This window comes from Ostrinia furnacalis, unplaced genomic scaffold (genome assembly GCF_004193835.3).
Source record: "Ostrinia furnacalis isolate ACB-3 unplaced genomic scaffold, ASM419383v2 OfSCF5438, whole genome shotgun sequence".
Taxonomy (NCBI): Eukaryota; Metazoa; Arthropoda; class Insecta; order Lepidoptera; family Crambidae; genus Ostrinia; species Ostrinia furnacalis.
The window spans coordinates 30,508-53,305 of NW_021135677.1; the positions used below are offsets into that span (position 1 = coordinate 30,508).

Genomic DNA, 22,798 nt, shown 5'->3' on the forward strand with positions numbered 1-22,798 from the left:
TTTTTATGAATTATCCTGAAGGCAAACTCTTTAACATATTCAATAAATTGGTGAGAACAAAGATAAAAGAAAAGAAACTTTAACTTTTTGTAAGAAAACATGCTGAACGGAATTTGATGAAACTAAACAAGTTAATATAAAAGTCACAAGTGTCCTTACCTCGTAAATAGGACCTTTGGTGTCGTCGATCTCCTTGATGATGTCGCCCTCCTCAAGGGGCGGTATCCAGACCAGGAACGCCGGATCCATCCCCAGATACGACCCGGGAACGGAGCCTGCGCAGGACAATCTTTTATTGCATTGGAATAACGGCATTTACCCAACTGAAAGATATCCGATGAATCAAGAGTTCCAAAGAACTTCTAAATTAACCCTGAGATCAGGATATGGGTACAGTGAGACTGGAGGAAAGTATTTGCTATGTCATTGACCTTATACCGATCTCGATCTGTTGGAAAGCGATATTATAAAATAACCCATTTTTTATTAGTATTGAATGATCTTTAGAGGCTAATCGTCAGAGAACTAAGGACTTAAAAGAATATTCAATAAATTGGGTGACAAATCAGATAAAAGGGTTAAAGATAAAGATAGCAACAGTTTTACGTTATAAAGCAAAACGTTAGGTACAGTCGCGGAATGAAAAGGTTCGTCACCTTAGTGTCGGTTTTCGCTTGCACTAGGTACTGTAAGAGTCAAACCTGCCAACATACCAGTGCAAGAAACAGTGCTGCTAACATTTAAATAAATGTGACGTTTGCTAACGAAGAAGGTTTTGCTTATTTTTCTGTCCCATCAGTGCAATGTTATAGCCTGACCAGGAACATAAAAACCCTCGCCATGTTGCGGAAAACTAATGGTACTAATTTCTTATAATGGCAACAGTAACTGAAAACTTCATTGACATGTCACCTTGCATGTCAGTCTATTGTTGTCAAAGTGTAAACAAAGTTTATTTTAAATGTGTGCAATTGATTTTGTGAATTAAATTGCTAAAATATTTTTATAGTCGTGAAAGAAAAGTGGTTCACGATGTGTTAATGTATTTGTCGAAGAGAAATACTAAGGGTTCGGACAATATTTTCATTGAATAATGTTTCCGACAAAGGTTGTCAAATTGACTGACATGTTTATCGTATGGTACAGTCCACTATGAAAATTAGCTGTAGTCTGTTTCAACTACCTATTTTAAAGTTTTTTGTCACTTTCTAAGTTTTGAATTTTATGGAATTGGGAAAGAAGTACCGAGTTTGAAGCGTTCATGAGCAGACATTGCAGTTGAATCTCCTCATTTCTGATTCGATCTCGTAAAGAAACACCGAGCATAGCCCTCTCCATAGCACGCTGTGCAACTTTGAGCTTCTGTATAAGGCCTATAGTGAGGGGCCACGTTTCCGAGCCATAAGTCATCACAGGTAACACACATTGGTTGTAGACTTTCGTCTTCAGGCACTGGGGTATTTTGGACGAAAAGATGTTGCGTAGTTTCCCGAACGCTGCCCAGCCGAGTTGGATTCGACGATTGACCTCCTTCTCGAAATTGGACCTACCTAGCTGGATCGTTTGTCCGAGGTAGACATACTTGTCAACAATCTCAAGAATCGAGCTCCCAACCGACACCGGGTAGGGCGCAACATGGACGTTCGACATAAGCTTCGTTTTGTCCATGTTCATCCGAAGGCCTACCTGTTGGGAAACTCGATTAAGGTCTTCGAGCATGGTGCCGAGGTCCTCCAGCGATTCTGCCATGACCACGATATCGTCGGCAAACCGAAGGTGAGTGATGTACTCGCCGTTAACGTTTATGCCGTATCCTTTCCATTCCAGGAGTTTGAAAGCGTCTTCCAATGCCGCGGTGAAGAGTTTCGGAGATATAACATCTCCCTGTCTTACGCCTCGCTGTAGAGGAATCGCCCTCGTGCTTTGCTCCTGTACTCGGACCGACATGGTGGCGTTTTTGTACAAGCACTTTAGTACCTCGATGTACCGATAGTCGATACGGCACCGCTGGAGAGACTGCAGCACTGCCCACGTCTCAATCGAATCAAAGGCCTTCTCATAGTCCACGAACGCCAAGCATAGTGGCAAGTTATACTCCTCAGTCTTCTGTATAACCTGCCGCAGCGTATGGATGTGGTCTATGGTACTATAACCTTTCCGGAAACCGGCTTGTTCGGGAGGCTGGAAGTCATCGAACCTACGTGCGAGACGATTCGTGATGAGTCATCACGAATCGTCTCGCACGTAGGTTCTGATGACTCTCGAAAACAGCTTGTAAACATGGCTCAGAAGCGAGATGGGTCTGTAATTCTTCAGTAAGGTGTTATCTCCTTTCTTGAAGAAAAGCACCACCACGCTTCTGTTCCATGCCTCTGGCGTTATTCCCTCGAGTAAAACGGAGTTTAAGAGCCTCTGAAGGACCTTCAGTATCGGTGTACCACCCGCGTTNATTATTTTTAAGATATAAGTGTTTACTTGTTAGTATCTCGACGCGTCGGTACCATGGTCGGTACAGAAGAGGGGTTGAGGGGAGAAGGGGACAAGAAGTGATTGTCTATTCTATCTATGCGATGTTCATTTGCACCTAAAAAGTGATATAAACACTTAAATAAAACATTTATGAAACCATGATTTAAGATCCTCAAAGCTTTTGAAAATATTTTGACAGCTGGTAGCGACCTCTAAATCTTAACCAAAAAAAAAACAAAAAAAGCTAATTTCATATTTAGAGGTATATAATCGAATGAGAAAGTGCCCCGGGGAGAATTCAAAAGTCGAAAAATAAGGACCACCCTAATGGTCATCCTCTATACAAATCTTTGACACTACATTACATACCTCCCCACGTGGATTAGCAGCCATCACCGCTCAGGTCAGACCACCACCTGTCTAGACTACGGCTGACCCTTACCAGCGTTATTGACCTCATAGTCGTAGTAGTCGATCTCCATCTCGGGGTGGCTGGCGAGGCTGAGGTCGGAGCGCAGCAGGCGCCGGTTGCAGCTCTCCTTGGTGTGCTTCGGGTTGTCCCGGATGCGAGCGGACGCCACGCCGCTTAGCGCAGGAGAGTACCAGCCCTGGATAATAGTACGCAAGTTTAGTCATTTAACGAGGCACTATTAGTCGTTCTTGGACGTCCGGGAAGGCAGGATTGTAGGAACTGCTCCCGGCATCCAGAATACAAGCTAAGGACGGAAACTAATTTCCTATTGACTATAAAGTTATTAATTTCATTTATTAAGAGTACTGTGTGGCAGGGAGGATAAGTGCAGGTGAGTGACAGCCACGCCATAGGTAAGGTAGGTGATGAGGATACGCTGCCAATCCTTGAAATTTAGCATACCACCTAAGGAGGTTTATCAAAAATGTCGGGAAAACATGCTTGTTCTGAAATCTATCTACTCGTATCTGATTGAGGCACATCACCAGGCGCCTATGAAAGTTTACAAATTCTGACACTAGGGTAAGCTATCGTGTTACAACTATGAAATAGAAGTAATAAGGTAAAAAATGAAGGTTTCTTAAACACTACCACTCACGTTAGTAAGCGTAGCAGCAGACGTTGAAGACGAAGCTCGGCTCGCGCTGCGGTCCTTCTCCCACGCGCTGTCCTTGTCCTTCTCGCTGCAGTCGTCCCTCTCACTCACGCTCGTAACGCTTGTCACGCTCGTCACGCTCGTGCTCACGTCCACGGCCACCGACTCGTTGGTCGTGGATTGAGATGGTGGCGTGACCTACGAAGGTAATGAACATTTATAGGGAATCCGCACGCACGCCTGTATTAAGATAAGATGAGAAAAACAAAAAAGGAAAAAAATAAAAAACAGAACAAAGGGACTTAAAACTATTCTATACACGCATATTTTTGTGCCAAAAAGGCGCCCGCTCAGCATTAATCGAGCCACGTGCCCTGACGCTGGTTTTCAGCGGGCGGCGGTATTAACAAACGATGCTTGCAGTGAAGCAGCAAATCGAACGCACAGCGTAAATAGATCTCTATGATTGGTTCGTGTGTCACCCTGTGCGCACTGAGACCTCATAGTAATGTTTGTGAATACGCGCGTCAGTGTTAAAAAAGCGTCTTTCTGTTTGTCAGCAGAATATTNTTTTTTTTTATGCAATCGAATCTGTAATGAGGAGATACGTAACCGATCTAAAGTCGCATGGTGGCATAGCCCGATGTTTTAGCAAGCTGAAGTGATAATGGGCAGGACACATAGTATATAGAAATGATGGCCGATGGGATAGCACGTTTCTAGAGTGGAAGCTACGTGCCGGAAAGCTCAGTGTAGAAAGTCCTCCCACAGGCGCAGGATGCAGGCCGCTACCAACCGGTCATTATGGAAATCATTGGGAGAGGTTTATATTCAGTTGAAATTATTATGATGATGACAAAATATTATGGATGTGTACTAAAGTTTCAAAAAAATGGTTTTTCCCGAATTATTGTGGAATCGTTGCATTTTTTCATAACAACAGATCATTGATTTTGTTATAATATGATTATTTTCTTAATTTAGAGCCAATTGTACATAAATATCATAAAGTGTATTTCTATTTTTGATTAATATGTAACAAATTCTGATTATTTCTGATTCATATGGGCACAAAATTTTTGAAAGTCGATATCTTGAAAACTACTTTACAAAAACGAGTCCCTTATCCAAATAAATGTTATTGGGTGTACCTATTTTCATATGAGTCTATGTTACAAACCTAAAATTGAATTTGAAATTTGTCCATATGGATCAGCCGAAGAATGCGATTTCGAAGAAGTGCCCTCAGTATTTGTAAATAAGTGAAATTGGAGGATAGTAACTGTTATATCTAGATAAGTCTTGATCTTATACAGATTTCTTGGACGAATTCGTCCAAGACCGATCTCGATATTTGGAAAGCGAAGTTAGAAAATAACCGTTATGAAACTCACTCATTAAATAATTGTCTGTCTGTCATAAAAATTCTTGCGATGCAGTTGTTAGACTTGAAAGATTTTCTTTAGGGACTAATTCCCAAAGAGTTAATGACTTAAAAGAGTATTAAAAATAAATGGGGTGACAAATCAATTGAAAGGGCTTAAGATTAGGACAACAATTTTGCTAAGATAAAATAAAAAAAATGTTACAATCATAGTAAAACTAAATAAATCGAGCTATCACATAATAATATACTTTTATCTCAATCGCTCCCAAGGCTGCATAATGAGTTCTATGGTCATCCTCTATACGAAACTTTAAAGCTACGAGTACATACCTACCTTCTAACGGCATCAGCCGCTGGTCGCAGCTCTCCTAGTGTGCTTAACTGCCGCGCCCGCCGAGACCTGTCTAGACTACGGCTGAGCCGTACCAGCGTTATTGACCTCCCTCATAGTCCCATAGTCCATAGTCATAGATCTCAGAGGCTGAGGTGGGAGCAGCAGCCGCCGGTTGCAGCTTTCCCAGTGTGCTTGACTGTGATGCTACATACTCACTGCTTGCAGTCAGCGCCGCCGAGACCTGTCTAGACTACGGCTGACCCTTACCAGCTTTATCGACATAGTCCATAGTCATAGACTTTAGACGCTGTGGTGGGAGCAGCAGCCGCTAGTCGCAGCTCTCCTAGTGTGCTTGACTAGTGTGATGCTACATACTCACTGCTTGCAGTCAGCGCCGCCGAGACCTGTCTAGACTACGGCTGACCCTTACCAGCGTTATTGACCTCCCTCATAGTCCCATAGTCCATAGTCATAGATCTCAGAGGCTGTGGTGGGAGCAGCAGCCGCTGGTCGCAGCTCTCCTAGTGTGCTTGACTGTGATGCTACATACTCACTGCCGCGCCCGCCGAGACCTGTCTAGACTACGGCTGAGCCTTACCAGCCTTATCGACATAGTCCATAGTCATAGACTTTAGACGCTGTGGTGGGAGCAGCAGCCGCTGGTCGCAGCTCTCCTAGTGTGCTTGACTAGTGTGATGCTACATACTCACTGCTTGCAGTCAGCGCCGCCGAGACCTGTCTAGACTACGGCTGACCCTTACCAGCGTTATTGACCTCATAGTCGTAGTAGTCGATCTCCATCTCGGGGTGGCTGGCGAGGCTGAGGTCGGAGCGCAGCAGGCGCCGGTTGCAGGTCTCCTTGGTGTGCTTCGGGTTGTCCCGGATGCGAGCGGACGCCACGCCGCTTAGCGCAGGAGAGTACCAGCCCTGGATAAACAGGATTAAATTAAACAAATCGGCGCTGGCACTTATAGGTGTTGGAGTACCATACCAACCATGGAATAGGGTTATCACAAAAAGTCACATTAATAACACTTATAGATGTTCCAATATACGAGTTACACTGCTGCACTGCAGTGTACCAGAATGAACGGGACGTAGTGGTTGTAGGCACTGATACCAGCATCAATAATATAAGATCAAGTTAGAAACTAATTCCCTAATGAGTACTGACTGTCTAGTGTAGAGTCTCATAGATAAATGTCTAGTGCTCGAGCCTCACCTATCAATCTAACTAAATAAGGGCTGTGGTGAGAAGGGTAGAGCTTCAAGATCATCTGGAGACATTTACTGGGACCTCAGTAATGGGATGGGACTTGATGGGAGGTTAGAGATGGGGACACGTTGACAGTTCGACAGATTTAGAATAATGATAGTAATGGCTACGAGTGTTGATTAAAGTGTTAAGAAAACCAAATCTTAGTTATTGAAAGCACGTCACTCAAAATCAGCCCGATCATCGATAATATGCCTATGACAACTCGTAAATTCTGGCACCAAAGTAAGCTACCCTATTGGTACAACCACAAAATATAAGAAGTAAATACAAGTCTCTACACACTACCACTCACGTTGGTAAGCGTAGCAGCGGACGTGGAAGACGAAGCTCTGCTTGCGCTCCTGTCCTTCTCCCACGCGCTGTCCTTGTCCTTCTCGCTGCAGTCGTCCCTCTCACTCACGCTTGTAACGCTTGTCACGCTCGTCACGCTCGTGCTCACGTCCACGGCCACCGACTCGTTGGTCGTGGATTGAGATGGTGGCGTGACCTACGAAGGTAATGAACATTTTTAGGGAATCCGTACGCACGCCTGTATTAAGATAAGATGAAATTATAATAAATAAAGAAAAACTTTATTTGACACAAAAAAGGAAAAAAATAAAAAACAGAACAAAGGGACTTAAAACTATACTATACACGCATATTTTTGTGCCAAAAAGGCGCCCGCTCAGCATTAATCGAGCCACGTGCCCCGACGCTGGTTTTCAGCGGGCGGCGGTATTAACAAACGATGCTTGCAGTGAAGCAGCAAATCGAACGCACAGCGTAAATAGATCTCTATGATTGGTTCGTGTGTCACCCTGTGCGCACTGAGACCTCATAGTAATGTTTGAGAATACGGGCGTCAGTGTCAAAAAAAGCGTCTTGNGCGTCTTTCTGTTTGTCAGCAGAATATTTCATGAAACCTAGTGGGCAGATGTTAACATTTTTACAGGGTGTGTTGGTAAATATTACCATATTATCCGTTAGAGGTTTTTCGGCTATTTAATAAATCAAATAAAAGTACATTAGGGTTACATATTTTTATGTGTGTGAGCAAGCGACTCGCACTTGAGTAATGTCATTCTTGCGCACGCAACCAGTGAGCAGCATGTAAAATATTTATATGTGCGATTTTAAATTCCAATTGATAAGATTTACTTAAGTCTAAATACCTATAAAGATACCTCTAAAAGTTTATAAGTGAAGAAAAACTACACTTATAAACTCAGTGCATTCGTGACAGAGAAATGGCGCGTAAAATTCCGGATGTCAGCAAACAAAGTAACAAAGGAGTTACGACGTACGGTACATCCGACTAAAGTGCAGCGCGGTACAATTTCCGCAGCCCCGCGCGGTTACAACACAACGCGACGACAGCTACCGAGGGCCGTAAAGTTATCAAAACGGGCTCAAACAACTATATTGTGTAAGAGAGCGTTAAACTAAACACTGTAGGTTATGAAGGTTTCTTTTTGTTTTCATTGCTATGTTATGAAAATGCACTTAAAAATGAAAGCTTCTTTTTAACGAGTATCTCAAAGGTGGACTTGGTCTGCTGAAAAATGGAATTAAAATGTCACAAGATAGCAGATTTCCTTTGAGAAATGTAATGGTTGGGTTTTCTTGTCGCAAATTGAATTGACTTCTGCAAAAATGTTTTCAAGAACGTTACTTGCGCGACTTTGATACGATCTCGCACGTGCGTGACGGTGGCCTAGCCACGCTGAAGTTTGAAAGATGAAATATGCCAGGAGGCAGACTTTCTTTCTCGACTGGAGCCAGGCCTGGCTCACTCCGCGCGGCACATCCGATAATTACCTACAGCGAAGCGCCCCGCCGGCGGGTATTATATCAGTCGAGTGTCACGCGCGCGCCCGTCAGGACGCTGGCGTGCGTTGTAGTACCTACCTAATTCTATGATCGAAGTATTATTTAAAAATGGACATAAAGAGAAAGAAATATTATTGTGCGGCGTTCGGGCGTTTAAATTCGAAAAGAAATCTACCGGATTTATCTTTTTTTCGCTTCCCAAAGATGCTGAAAGGTATGTTGGCCATGTAGGTAGATTATTTATTTTTTCACTAGAAAGCAACCCTAACAGCGTAAGAAGAGTTCAGAGGCACGCGATAGAAAGAGACAAAACTTGTAGGTGAATAAAATTGTAGGTACGTAGTGCTGTGCGAGCTGAATTCCACTGTATCGCGTCGTAGCAAGACTCGCATTTATTTAAATCGTCTTGCGGAGTAATCCTTCTTAGACTAAGAGCTACTGAACGCCAGACCTACGTTATTTTATAAAGGCTGAAAGTTTGTCAGCGCATGCTCCCAACATAGCTAAGAACCATGGCCAAACATGAAGTTTGGGTCATGGTGGCTTTGGCAGACAGACGGTACTAAAGGTGTGTAAAATACCAACTTAATTACGTCAAAGTATAAAGGCTGATTTTTTGATATTTCCTTCAAAATGTTATTAGAAATGACGTCATTAATTGACAGACACCTACCATGGTGGCAGTCCTTAGCCAGACGCCTTAAAGTTCATGAAAATGTAGCTATGTTGGGAGCATGCGCTGACAAACTTTCAGCCTTTATAAAATAACGTAGGTCTGGCGTTCACTAGCTCTTAGTCTATCTGTACCTGTACTATTACTTATTCTGTGCTGGAGCGCTGCTGGCTGATTATAGTCTCTGGAGTGACGGTGGCTTGGCTGGCCACGCTGACGCTTGATACATGACAAAGGTGAGGCATATAATAGCAACACTCACTTGCGGCGCTCCACTGGCTACAGACACGGTGTGTGACCGACGTAGCGGCGAAGGCGGCACGCGAGCTCACTCTACTGGCGCGCTGCTGGCTGATACAGTCTCCGGTGTAATAGTGGCCTGGCTCACCAAGCTGACTTATGAATGACAGTCATAAAACAACACTCACTCGCCGCGCTGGCCACGCTGACGTATGAATCATCATCATCATCATCATCATTTCAGCCACAGGACGTCCACTGCTGAACATAGGCCTCCCCCAATGACTTCCACATCGCACGGTTGGTAGCGGNGTCAACGGAGACGTATGAATGACAGTCATAAAACAACACTCACTTGCGGCGCTCCACTGGCTACAGACACGGTGTGTGACCGACGTAGCGGCGAAGGCGGCACGCGCGCTCGCTCTACTGGCGCGCTGCTGGCTGACACAGTCTCCGGTGTAATAGTGGCCTGACTGGCAGCGCTGGCCACGCTGACGTTGTCAGCGCCTTCAGCGTCTACATCCGTGCCTTGTTCGTCGTCTTCTTCCCTGTTTAAATGACAAATTAATGAGTTTCTTGAGTCACATCGAGTGGGGAGTTGTCTTGTAACCAATTATGTGTACGTCTAGATGTCACCACAAAGTCTCGTAGTCTTAAAGATAGAGCGATGCACGTTTTCACCCCATCCCTAATATTTAAGTGAAACAAAATTCCTGTTAAGTGTTACCATAGAGATCACTTAAAAATTAGGAATTGATGGAGAAAACGGGCATGAGACTTCCAGACTAGAGGTTCTGATTTCCTTGCAAAATGATGAAGCATAAAGAAATAGGACACATCATTCAACTTTAGTAATACAACAAAGACCATAACCAGATTAAAACTCTTTTGATGTTATAATTGCGTACAAGCCGTCTCATTAGCATTGTGAAATAACGATTTTCCTTTGTCTCGTTGCCATCGGCAAATGGAAACAAAGCGGATTAATCCTCCCAGCTTTTAATTCCTAGGATTTCCGTATATTAATTTCACTTCATGTCGTCGATGTTATAACAATGAATTTGTCCCCACCTGTACACTTTTTATCCAATCACCCTAAAACAAAGCACTCGAAGCGCTCTGCGCGTGCCCGCACAATGGCTCTGAGTCGCGATTAATGAGTTGCCTGTATAATTGCCTGTTTTCGTAGCTCGCAGGCTTCATTAAAAACATACCGCCCTTGTTGATTTGAAAGGACGTGTGTCAAGCCTCGCATTGACGATGGTGTGAGTGAGGGCAACGGAAGCACTCATTGATATTTTAATTAACGAGCAATCACGCTGTTACATATTTCAATTAAGTATTTGTGGTTTCCGCTGAGCTGTTTTTGTCACCACAATCGAAATATTCTGCCATTTAAATAGTGATTGTAGGAAAATAAATGTTTTATTGCATATTTCTGAATATCATTCTGCACGTTAATGCAAAAATAATAATGTGGCTGTTAGAGGTGTGTTAACCAATCAGGTGCGATTGTGGTCAAATAAATGCCTTTGTTAAGCATAAAAAAAACATTATTGTAAAATCTGGTTTGACACAATGTTATCAGAATGCATTATAAATATGGATTTTGATATCTTCGTTATTAATGACAGTGGTACTCTCATCATTGTTATCAGGTCAAATAGTCAGGAGCTCGATTATTTTCATTTTACCAAAGCCAACTCTGGGTGGTCCTATTCTACTCAGCTGAAACAACTCTGCGTGGCCTTTCTAAATCAAAGAGGATGAAACTACACTGCCTTTACGGCTCTGGTCATTTTGCTCTAAGGTGCGGTTAGTGGCGCTCTAGCGACGCCAAGCACGCTGAGTAGCTCCTCCAAGAACTCACCTCTGGTCGTTATGCTTGGAGGCACGGTTTACATCTCAGAGCCGCGTATGAAAGCGCCGCCCACCACATTCGCTAGAAGCGCACTGCGCGAGCCTTCTGCCTCACGACGTTGAACATGCTGAGTAGCTACTCTGCATGACCTCTCTAAATCATTATAAGATACAGTCCCCTCACCTTTGGTCGTTATGTTCGGAGGCGCGGTCTGCGTCACGGAGTCGCGTGTGTCTTCCGCGTGAAGGCAACAGCCGCCGCAGCGAAGTGCCACCCACCACCTCCGATAGAAGTGTGCTTCGCGAGCCCGCTGCGCCGCCAGCCAGCTCCAGCGATGCCGAGCACGCTAGAGGGAAGATAAACATTTTCATCAGCATCATCATCACCGTCATTATCATTATCTTCTACATCTACATCATTATCATTGACAACATAATCATCATTATCAACAGCAGCATCAGCATAATCATCATTTTCGATGATCGTTTATTCTGCCGGAACCACACGTCTTAAATAATAACCAGGGGCAAACAGATTGGTATTCTAACTACTGGTTAATCAATGGCATGCATCCAGCTCAAGAGGTCTAATTTGAAAGACTCCTAATCACCACTGCAAGACCAAGACGCTCTCAAATTTATTAGAAGCAAATGGAGAATTTGGCCTACACCATATTTTCGGCCGTACGACGACCATATACGACCATATTTTTATTGTCGGCCGTTTGGTGTAGTGGTTCAGAACGGACTACTATGCCGAGAGGTCCCGGGTTCGATTCCCGGCCGGGCAGAAATTGAAATGATGAATTTTAATTTCTGTGACGGGTCTGGGTGTGACTATGTATAATATGTATGTAATTAAAAAAAAAAGTATATAAGTAGTATATCCGTTAAGCTAGCACCCGTAACACAAGCATTAAGTTGCTTACTTTGGGGCTAGCTGGCGCTGTGTGAAATTGTCCAAAGATTAAAAAAAAAATTACTACACTGCACAAGGGGTAAATGCATTTTATTATACGAAAGTAATTCTGCCTGTCTAATATGGTATCCGCTAGATATTATCCTATCTCGAACTTGATGCAGGACTCGTTCCTTCTTGGATCTGTATCTCCAAAGCTTTTGGTTTCTAAAAGGAACTGCCCCCGCACCATGATTACCTATTTATAGATAATTATTTGATAACCGCAAAAAATATCATATTTTTTCAACTATTTTTGAGTTTGCGTGGAGGTAGGTAGATACCCATCTGATTTCAAAGTCTAAAAATATTAGTCGTAGGATGTTTTTCTAATAAAAATAACCGCACAGAAAAATCCCTTTAATATTTGTAAGATAAAATTTGTTAGACCAAAAGTGGCGTCCCTCAGTGTTATTATTTTGCGTCAATTTTGCCCTTCATTTTTCCAGCCGATATTTTTGGGGGTTTCATCATATTTAGAGGTTTTTTCGGATCGCAAATAAGATGAGAGGTCAGCATGGAAGGCTTTGTGTGCCGGCCCCAATTATGGTTCGTGTTTACACTGTCGTGTACCTACGACATTCATTAATCAAGATTAATGGCGTTCCAAGCGCCGTAGACGGATATTGTTGAATATTACAGTAGCGACTATAAATCAAGTGGCATTTGAATTTCAAGTTCGATATTCAATTCATGCTGATTCGGAGATAGATTTGCTTAGATAACAAAAGTGTAGGCCATTAATTTTGCGCATATTTATTAATGTGCTAAGTCGTCAGAATGTAGATTCATCTCATCGTATCTATTACTGAAACACTGAACTGCTTAATTAATGTAGCGTGAGGCACAGTTCCTCCAACGCCTCCAGGGCCACCGCTGCGTATAGGAGAGCTCACCACCAACCACTGTCGGTCGACAAGGAGTCTCTTCCTTGTCGCCGGCACGCTAATAGGCACGGTGCTACCAGCACTGCCAGGACCGCTGGTGCTGCTGCTGTGCAAAGTATGGGTGCTCATCATCACTGTCAGTCAAAGACTCCTTGTCGGCGGCTCGCTGGTAGGCGCGTGTTCTGTGCGCCGAGTGTAGCGCGAGGCACAGTGCCGTCAGGGCTGCCAGCACCACTTCAGTGTTTATTAGGGGTGCTCACCGTCACTGTCACTCAAAGACTCCTTGTCAGCAGCACGCTAGTATGTGACGACTGACAAGTATAGCGCGAGGCATAGCGCCGCCTGTGCTGTCAATATCACTGCAGTATACCTACACTACAATAGGGATAGCTCACCGTCGCTGTCAGTCAGAGACTCCTTGTCAGCAGCCCGCTGGTAGGCGCGCGTTCGATGCGCCGAGTGTAGCGCGAGGCACAGCGCCGCCAGCGCCGCCAACGCCGCCAGAGCGACAGCCGCGCCCCGCGCCCCGCCACCACCCCTCCACCAATTGCCGGTGCTGACGACTGCCCACGCTGCTGACGCGTTTCTGATAGGCTCTAAGGTAAGATTGTTAAGAAAAGGATTTAAATATTGTCGTTTACTTTATCTAAACTCCTAGTAAAAAGAAAAGGAGGAAAAGGTACAAGACACACATTCAGGGGCTAACCCCTATTAGTTAGTAGTTTCGCACGAATATGTTTCCCGGATGTATTAAAATCGCGTGCGAATCGACTCCTTCGCGAACTAGTAATCGAGATTACTAGTTCGCGAAGGAGTCGATTCGTGGGAACTGGGAACGAATTTCGTGCGAAACTACTACTAACCCACATTCAGAATTGCAAACCTATGAAATGAATGTTGGGAAGCCAACAACGCGCGGGAGGAAACGTGCGGGCGGCGTACGATGACTAACGTCACCTCGGGCCGAAAGCGTCATCATCGGCTGCGCTCGGGTCACACACTCGCCTTTGGGACACCACCGTCGTCACACGAATACCGCGTACTCTGATAATTTCATGTAAATTAGGCTGGCACAGCAACCTAACCGGCTCGAAGGACCATTGTTAGGGTCCTAACGAATATTAGTATAAATACATGAAATAGCGGACTGTATAAAAATAGGTTGCGCGTCCCCCGCGCGTTGTTGGCTTCCCAACATGAACTTTACTTCTACTAATAAGAAAAACTTGAAATAGATCTTCCTTTCTTCGTCATAGCTCTTGCTTGTTGCTTTCTGTTTTGCCTCATTCACACTCCTCGAAGAGAAGAGTGTTCTCTTGTACCCTGTAGAGGCTGCAAGGAGGAGATGAATAAAGCTTACCTATTTGCGAAGCGTGTGCCAGGAAGCCGCCGGCGCAGCGCTCGGAGCGGTTCCCGGAGCGCAATTCGATGAGGATGTGCCGCCCGCCAGCAATCTCCATCATTCCTGCACTATCTGTCGTGGTCTCCACGTCTCCGACCTGTATTGTTATCACACAATCAGCATGCGGCATATTTATTTTTGAGTGTAATTAAGTTAGTGACCTGCAATCAAAGCTAGTCTTCTTTGATACACATACGGTTTAATAACAAAGTTGAAAAGACTGAAAAGGGTTCCAAATGAAGCCGGTTTTCTGCCTTCTTCTCTCGAAGCTCTGGCCGCGTCGCGAGTTGTTGAGCACCTGCACACTTACTAATTTCACAGGGCTTGCAGCCTTGGACTAGTTATTATTACCAGTGGGTACCATTTTTCGTAGGAACAACCTAGGCACTTTCTTTAGTACATTTTAACACAACCAAGATTAGGCAGTTCTGCTAATGTAAACACGTATCTAAAGCCCAGCCTGTGAGCACGTAGAATTTTGTCCAATGACCCCAAGCTACCCATCCTTATCGCTCGCGCGTAATTATGTTGCTGTCGCGCTCGCACACTTACTGCGGGCGCTCGTCGCACAGTCACGACAGCAATATAATTACGAGCGAGCGATAAGGATGGGTAACTTGGGGTCATTGGACAAAATTCTACGTGCTCACAGACCAGGCTATAGCTATCAAAGAGTTACGTCTGACGTGGTGATCCTCTGCTATATTGCCTCAAATGAAGCTTTAAGCCCTGTATATAAGCATCACCAACCACGGCGGAGCTGTCGGGCCCGTCCCACGAGGCGAGCAGCGGCGAGGCGAGCGAGTCTCCGTCGCGCGCGCGCAGCGCCTGTCCCGCGCACGGCAGCCGCACTGCTTCCATGCGCAGGCGCACCACTAGCCCTTCCTCGGCCTATTAACAACAGTACAGTTTGAGAATTATTTATCTTCTATCTTCTAAATACATATGTATAACTCAAAGGTGACTGACATAGTGATCTATCAACGCACAGCCCAAACCACTGGACGGATCGGGCTGATAATTTGGCATGCAGGTAGATGTTATGACGTAGGCATCCGCTAAGAAAGGATTTTACGAAACTCCACCCCTAAGGGGGTAAAACGGGATCCACGCGTACGAAGTCGCGGGCGGCCGCTAGTTAAATTATAATAATCTTAGGTGTTAAGTTTTTCCTTCCCTTTCTTTTCCAGCGAAATACGTCCACTTAAATCTGTATTTAAATTGTTACAATGCGATGATAGATGCACAGTTAATTCATCGGGGTACCTATATCTATTGAAATTATAAATGTAAAAGTAACTGCTGACTCCGTAAATTTACATGCCTTTATCGTTGAACCAATTTTAATAATGCCCTAACAGAAGTTACTCGGAATAATTACCCTACGCAGACGAAGTAGCAAGCACCGGCTAGTATAATACAAATATCAAGAACATTGTGCAAACATTCCCAATGGATACAAAACCGAATCGGAGGAAACTTTTAATTGAAATGTAAGTGAAAACAATCGGGCCCGGACAACGGCGCGGATGTGTTCTGAACGTCGGAGCACGCTCATAACTTGTGCGTTCGAATACTCGTCTTGACAACGACTTGGAACGGTCGCAAACATGTTGCGAGTTTCCATGTTAACGGTTGTTCCCCGTTCAACTGTTCTCGAATTTGTTTTCGAAGTCTGCTACAGTTTTCACAGGCTAATTTTCTGTCTCCAGCGAACTGTAATGACACCAATCTGTACTCGTGTTTGGGAGAAATCTTTGGAGTTCAGAAAATATTTACCGACGGAATTCCCAAATGGTACATTTTATTTAGGTCAGGAATAATGGCATTAGTAGGTACTCAATGATGCAGTGAATATTACATAGGCATTTCAGTCTTTAACTAGTGAAAAAAAAGTCTTTCGTCTGCAATTTCAGGCGCTTATTGTGTATGAATAAAGATTAAAGGCTGACACAATAGCTTATATCATAAAAGGCCGCAGATAAGACAGACCGGCTCTTACGATGGTCATCGAACAATAAACCGCATGGGAATACTTCGTTTAAGGGAGACGTAAACCCACGCTGGTACTGGTCTAACCAAAAGTCTACAAAGTGCTTTAGCCAAGTAATCCCATCTCTATCGAAACTCGATAAAACACAAAACTCAAACAAAAACCAAAGATTGTTCAGCTGAATCCGAAAATCTTCACAACCAATTTGGTTGTTTGTTAACACGTAATGATTTCTTAGAAATACCCAACTTTCTAGACTCTTTCAATTAATTATTAAAGTGGCTATTAAAACTTTTACTAGGTGAATAGAACCAATAAACTTTTTAAACATTAGGTGGTGAATGATTGATTTCTTGTGAATAAGTAAGCACCCTTTGAGTTATCGTACTTTCATTCAACATTTCGCGGTTTCGTTTTGTTTACGGGAACTTTTCACGCTGAACAATACGAAAAAGTATTTGCAACTTTACACAAAGAACCTCATGATAATTGTGTGGGGTTTATTAAAAGTTTGACGACGTCCTGGATCCCTAAAGTTTGGGAAGGCTGACCAGTGTGGTGTCCTTTTACCCGAAGGCTAAATGAAGGCTAACAAATGCCAATGTATTTCATAAGCTAAATAATGAGGTTTCGTATGAAAGGATTTTTATACCGAATGCTAAAAAGTTAAGGCCATTTAATTAAATGTTATATGCTTTGATGTCAATAAGTATTTCTATATTTTCCAAATTATTCTCAAAGCAAGCTTCACTTTGAATCTTTTTCAGAAAATGTTATTTTTGTGAAAATATTGTAAGTTTAGGCACCAGTGTCTAGTGCGGTGCGTTGCCCCAAGCAATGCTAAGCTTAACCGAGTTAGCCCGGAGTGGCTTTGCGAGCCATTTGAGACGTTGTCGTAACAAATTCCATTTCTGGAGGAGGGCATGCACGCTTGAACTGACTAACTCACTTGTATAATGGTATTAGTAATAGAAGTCTAGTTGCATAAATAAACTAAAATTTTATAAAGATTTATGAATGTTTTATTTTATTGCACGTTGAAAATCCTAAGAGCTTTTCTCTTGATCTCTTGACTTGCTTTTGTCTTTTATGAGGCCATAACTGGAAGCTCTATTTGAGCTAACTGCGAGAAAGCTAGAACCCCGTCCCGTTGAAAAAACAATCTTATATTCATGACTGAAAAGAAAATATCGAAGGAATGTGTTTTCTGACGTCAAAATGTTAAATAACTCGAACCAACTTTAGTCAAAGCACATTAGACTGGATCTAGGTAATAACTTTCATTACACTAATCCAATGTTAATTCAAAAATGTTAGCCAAGCCTCCATCACATTTTCATTTGCAATCTGAGCCGCGCGCCGCCCGGGGCAGCGGCTTACATCGTTGACGTTCGCCGGCTTTTGACGCACTTATAACTAATTCTGGGAGCAAAATGAGCTCGTTTACTGAGGCAAGTTTACTAGCATGGTCACTGAGCATTATGGGTTAAATAATTTCATGGTCTGAAATTCAGAGCAAAAATCGCGCACGTAGACTTTGGATTGCAAAAGATTGCTTTTAAATAAAATGCAGGAAAAGCCGCGAGTAGATTCTAGATGATAAAAATCCATTCAATAGACTATTGAGCTGTCTCGATCTCAAGTTTAAGTCAATTTGCAATCTAAGATCTCTATCAAGTAACTACATAAAATGGGCGTGAGTAGTTTGGTTTGTTTGCAAGGATTAATAGTGGAAAAGTCTTCGTCACTAAATAAATGTTACCTATTTATACATTTCCCAGAAATATTTCCTTGTAATGTCTCTAATGTATTTTCATATTTATAGCAGAAAACTGTCTCAAGTCAACACACTCTCCGTAGCCACATAATAATATTACACGTCTATTTGGTTGTTAGTTAACATGTTTAGGGTTGTCAGCCGTAGTATTGAATACCATATTAACTTCGCAAACTCGTTGTCATAACAACTAAGTGACAAGCTACCGGCGCTCGCGACTAAACGGGGCTGCATTGAATTTGTATCGCCATCAAGTCATTAAAACTTGCCGATTTCATCGGGCTCGAAATTGTTCGATCGACCCCACTTAATAACTACGTAATTCCGGCAAACGTTGTTATTTTACGGAGAAACTTTCGGTTCATAGTTCGCAAATCAAGTTTCGAATAATTTGATGTAATGGCATGGCAATGGCATAAAAACATTTACAGGAGAATATTTACCTAATATTACTTGGCAACGTTGCATCGGTTAGGTATAGAATATCCTACATATTTACAGAAGTTTATAATTTATTAGTTACTGGAATGACTAACAGACTTATCTTGTTTAAAACTGAAAACAATAAACTAACTTTTGGAAATTGAAATATCGCTAGTTTCAATTTGGACTATAGTTAAATATTAATCATGAAAAGCTTTTTCGTTTAATTACTTGTGATGGAAATTCTTGTTACCGATGAGACTATAAATATTTACGTCCGCAGTAGAGTAGTTTCAGGAATTCATTACGTTTTCTTTGTCAGTTTCCTTGAATTATTTCTTATTGTAAGTGAAATTGCTATTGCTCTACTAAAACTGCCCACAGTAGACTTTCGTAAATTAGATTCATTAGTCGTTTTTGTTAGAAATGAAAGACTTTTTTTCAGTTGTTTTACTTTTTGTTAAGATTGTTACTGTTTTTACAGCGTCAGCTTTCGTTTCAAGATTTTACTGTTCAATAAGTTTACGAAATCCAGACATAAAGAATAATCAAGAACGTTGTAAAAATAATTATTGACACTTACATGACTGTGTCTAATGTAAAAAATAAACCCATTTCATTGGACGGTTCAAAACATTTATAGGAACAAAGCATTTGTCGTTTATGCAAGTAAAGATAGAAGTGATCGTAGCGAAGCATACATCAATTTCAACTTCCAATGTATTAAAATGTTGTTCTATGTTCTGCACCGCCTGAAGCGCCGAGAGTTCAGCACAAATAGTTTGTTATCGATGGTGCAATTTGTAGGTTTTGTGATATGAAGACTAGTTAGACGTTTTACGTTTATTTTAATTACCGCACAATCAACATACCTAATAGTTTTTGTCCTTACATTATAAAGGTCTGCTACGAATATAGTAGAGGAGTTTACGATAAAAAAAATTACAGGCTTAAAGTTTATTGCTTACACCAATCTATCGAGCCATGGGCTGTATTTGTTATCGTGTCGAACTCTGATTGAATTCATGCAGATGTTACGAGCATTTATAGTGGATAAATGAATTTTAATTAGTATAAATATCAAGACTGATTTTTGACAAGTTGTTTGGTGAGTTGAATTTCCTCGCGGAGATCAAATTGAATTTTTACACAGTATATTCGCGTATTGACTGTAAATACAGAATAGACAGTATTTTAAAATTACAATTAGATCGATGCGATTGTTGCTACGCAATGCGTTATCAGTTCATCCATCATGAAGTGGTCGTTATGTACGAAAGCTCGCAAACGGCGCACACGACCTATCTACTAACTAAAGTGTTTGCAAATGTACAGAACGTAATGTTCCTGTGGTTTTGTTTCCTCATATTGATTCTCTTGGTACCCTATGACTCACTTTCATTAACCAGAAGTTGGCGTGCACCAAGCCCGTCAGAAATCACACCGAGTAATACGCTAAGTAGTAGGTGTACTTGTTATTATTCTGTGGTACTACGCAGCTGGAGCGGTACTTGTATCTCACGGTCAAGCTGTCCCTATGGCATGGTGGTGCTGTGACGTCACACGTTACCCTGGTGTCCTTGGGAAGCATTGTAGCTCATCTGCATCAGCCAGAAGGAACGGCCGGGGTAGGTGCGCAGCGGGCGCCAGGTGCAACACGCAGCCGCAGCGACACTTGGCGCCCACTTCAGCCACCACGGCCGATCTGTCACCAGGCCAGGCGGCGCTGTGACGTCACTCGGCGCCCTGGTGTCCTACCTGCATGAGCCAGAAGGAGCGGCCAGAGCAAGCGCGTGCCGAGCCCGCCAATAGGCGCGCGGCGGGCGCCAGGTGCAACACGCAGCCGCAGCGACACTTTGCGTCCACCTCCGACACCACGGCCGAGCTGTCCCCGGGCCAGGGTGGCGCTGTGACGTCACACAGTGCCGCTGAGTCCTACTTGCATCAGCCAGAAGGAGCGGCCAGAGCAAGCGCGTGCCGAGCCCGCCAATAGGCGCGCGGCAGGCGCCAGGTGCAACACGCAGCCGCAGCGGCACTTGGCGCCCACTTCAGCCACCACGGCCGAGCTGTCTCCGGGCCAGGCGGTGCGGTGACGTCACGCGGCGCCGCTGTGTCCTACCTGCATGAGCCAGAAGGAGCGACCAGAGCAAGCGCGTGCCGAGCCCGCCAGTAGGCGCGCGGCGGGCGCCAGGTGCAACACGCAGCCACAGCGGCACTTGGCGCCCACTTCAGCCACCACGGCTGAGCTGTCTCCGGGCCAGGCGGTGCTGTGACGTCACATTTTACCCTGGTGTCCTACCTGCATGAGCCAGAAGGAGCGGCCAGAGCAAGCGCGCGCCGAGCCCGCCAAAAGGCGCGCTGCGGGCGCCAGGTGCAACACGCAGCCGCAGCGGCACTTGGCGCCCACTTCAGCCACCACGGCTGAGCTGTCCCCGGGCCAGGGCGGCGCTGTGCACTCGCACGCTTCGAGCTGGACCGCTTCGCCCTGATAGGAGAGGTTTTCATGGTATTAATTCTTAACAGGAGACTATCAGTCTAGTCTACAAACATTGAGTAGTGTCTCGACAGATAGAATCGATTTATTTCAGTCTGTTATTATGATATGACGAGTGCTTTTAACAACTTAGGTTGTTAAAAGCACTAGCACTTATTCCGTATACAAAATTGGTGAGTTTCAGGCTATTGATAGCTTTAAGGGAATGTGTATGTTATATCAATATTGTAGAATAAGTAAGGCTGGTTTTAGTGTTACGCGGACCGTCCGGTGCCGGTGCGGACCCGCTCCGCACGGCCAATCTGTATGAACTTCTAGGGAGCGTTTTAGAGTAATGCGGTCCGGAGGAACCGCTCCGCAGTTCAGCAGTTCATACAGATCGGCTGTGCGGAGCGATCAGCACTGACAGTCCGCGTGACACTAAAACCAGCCTAAAGTGTTTATTAATGTATTCAGGGGTATATTAATTTGTGTGTTTTATAGATTTGAACCCCATTTTAATCATTACTAAAGAAAGCATTACGATAATACTAAATAGAAACCATTTTGTAAAAAATACGATATTTATTAAAGTACAATGACAGCTACATAAAAATGTTACACAATTAGAAAAATACGATGCTTTTGTAAAATAGTATCCAGCTCTAAAATTACCCAAATAAACTAATCACCGCTCTCATCTTTTGGCTCGTCAGCAGGTGCTTCTGCTTCTTCTTTCTTCTCCTCTCCTTCGACAGGCGGCTCTCCTTCTGGCTTCTCCTCACCTTCCACGTGTTCCCCTTCCACTTTCTCTCCATCCTCACCTTCCACTGGCTCCTCGCCTTCTATTATGACGACGGACTTGGACATTCGCTGCTCGCTGAACTTAGCCTGCGACTGCAGCGCCATTTGTGAATACGCCAAGTCTTTCATTATTGACCTCTGAATCTCAAGCTTGCTCTGCGCTAGTTTCTTTTCCATGTCATCTGTTGCTTCTTCTTCCTCTGGTTCTGCTGCGCTCTCACTCTCACTAGACTTAGTTGAAGTCACAAACGATGGCAAACTGTCTTTGGCCGTAAGATCTGGCTGAGAAGTGTGCGGGACTAGCTTCAAGCTTGGTATTGTCTTTATGCTGCCGAGTGAAGAAGACGTTACAGAAATAGATGATGTGCTACGTTTCTCAGCTTTAATAGACTCTCGAGATCCGTGTGATAATGCAGCAGAAACGGCCGATTTCTTTGGCACAGGTTTTGGTATAAAACCAAGGTCTCCTTCCTCGTAGACTTTTCCAAGGGATGCCAGAGTCTCAATAGATTCTGTGCGTTGAACTTCACGATACTGTGTTATTATGTCAAGCAAGCGTGACAAAAGAATTTGTCTGTCCATTATCTCTCTGGTTGGATCGGTTGTAGCCCATTGGTCCAGCTTCAAGGCGGCTTGTATAGCTATACCCGCTTCTTTCAATATCTTCTTCAACTTGATACACTCATTAGCTATCTTAGACGATTCAACCACAGATTTGTTCTGTTCGCATAACTTAGCATGAAGATTTTGTTCTAAAATACGAACTTGTAATGAAAGGTTATCGTTTTCTTTTGTGAGACGTTGTATTTTTGCTTGGAGTGTTTCCAAATCATAGTTCCGTTTTTCAAACTGTGCTCGTTCTTTTTTAATTTCCTGAAATGCTGTTGTTAATTGGTCAATGACTTTAAGTTGAACAACATTCTTATTTATAGCTTTATCTCTCTCCTCTTCAGCTAG

The 22,798-nt window shown here is 43.6% G+C and overlaps 1 protein-coding gene across 1 annotated transcript in view; it reads right to left on the reverse strand.

Annotated features, from left to right (window-relative positions):
- The window catches only part of gogo (thrombospondin-1 like protein golden goal), a 101,339-nt gene that overhangs the window by 1,682 nt on the left and 76,859 nt on the right, over window positions 1–22,798 (reverse strand). Inside the window, exons 8-16 of the mRNA XM_028316121.1 lie at window positions 20,864–21,049; window positions 15,122–15,262; window positions 14,330–14,468; window positions 13,365–13,565; window positions 11,309–11,471; window positions 9,617–9,812; window positions 6,829–7,023; window positions 2,912–3,077; window positions 160–275 (exon numbers count right to left, since the gene is read on the reverse strand). Coding sequence (XP_028171922.1) covers window positions 160–275; window positions 2,912–3,077; window positions 6,829–7,023; window positions 9,617–9,812; window positions 11,309–11,471; window positions 13,365–13,565; window positions 14,330–14,468; window positions 15,122–15,262; window positions 20,864–21,049 — 1,503 coding nt within the window. The remainder of the gene's footprint in view (window positions 1–159; window positions 276–2,911; window positions 3,078–6,828; window positions 7,024–9,616; window positions 9,813–11,308; window positions 11,472–13,364; window positions 13,566–14,329; window positions 14,469–15,121; window positions 15,263–20,863; window positions 21,050–22,798) is intronic.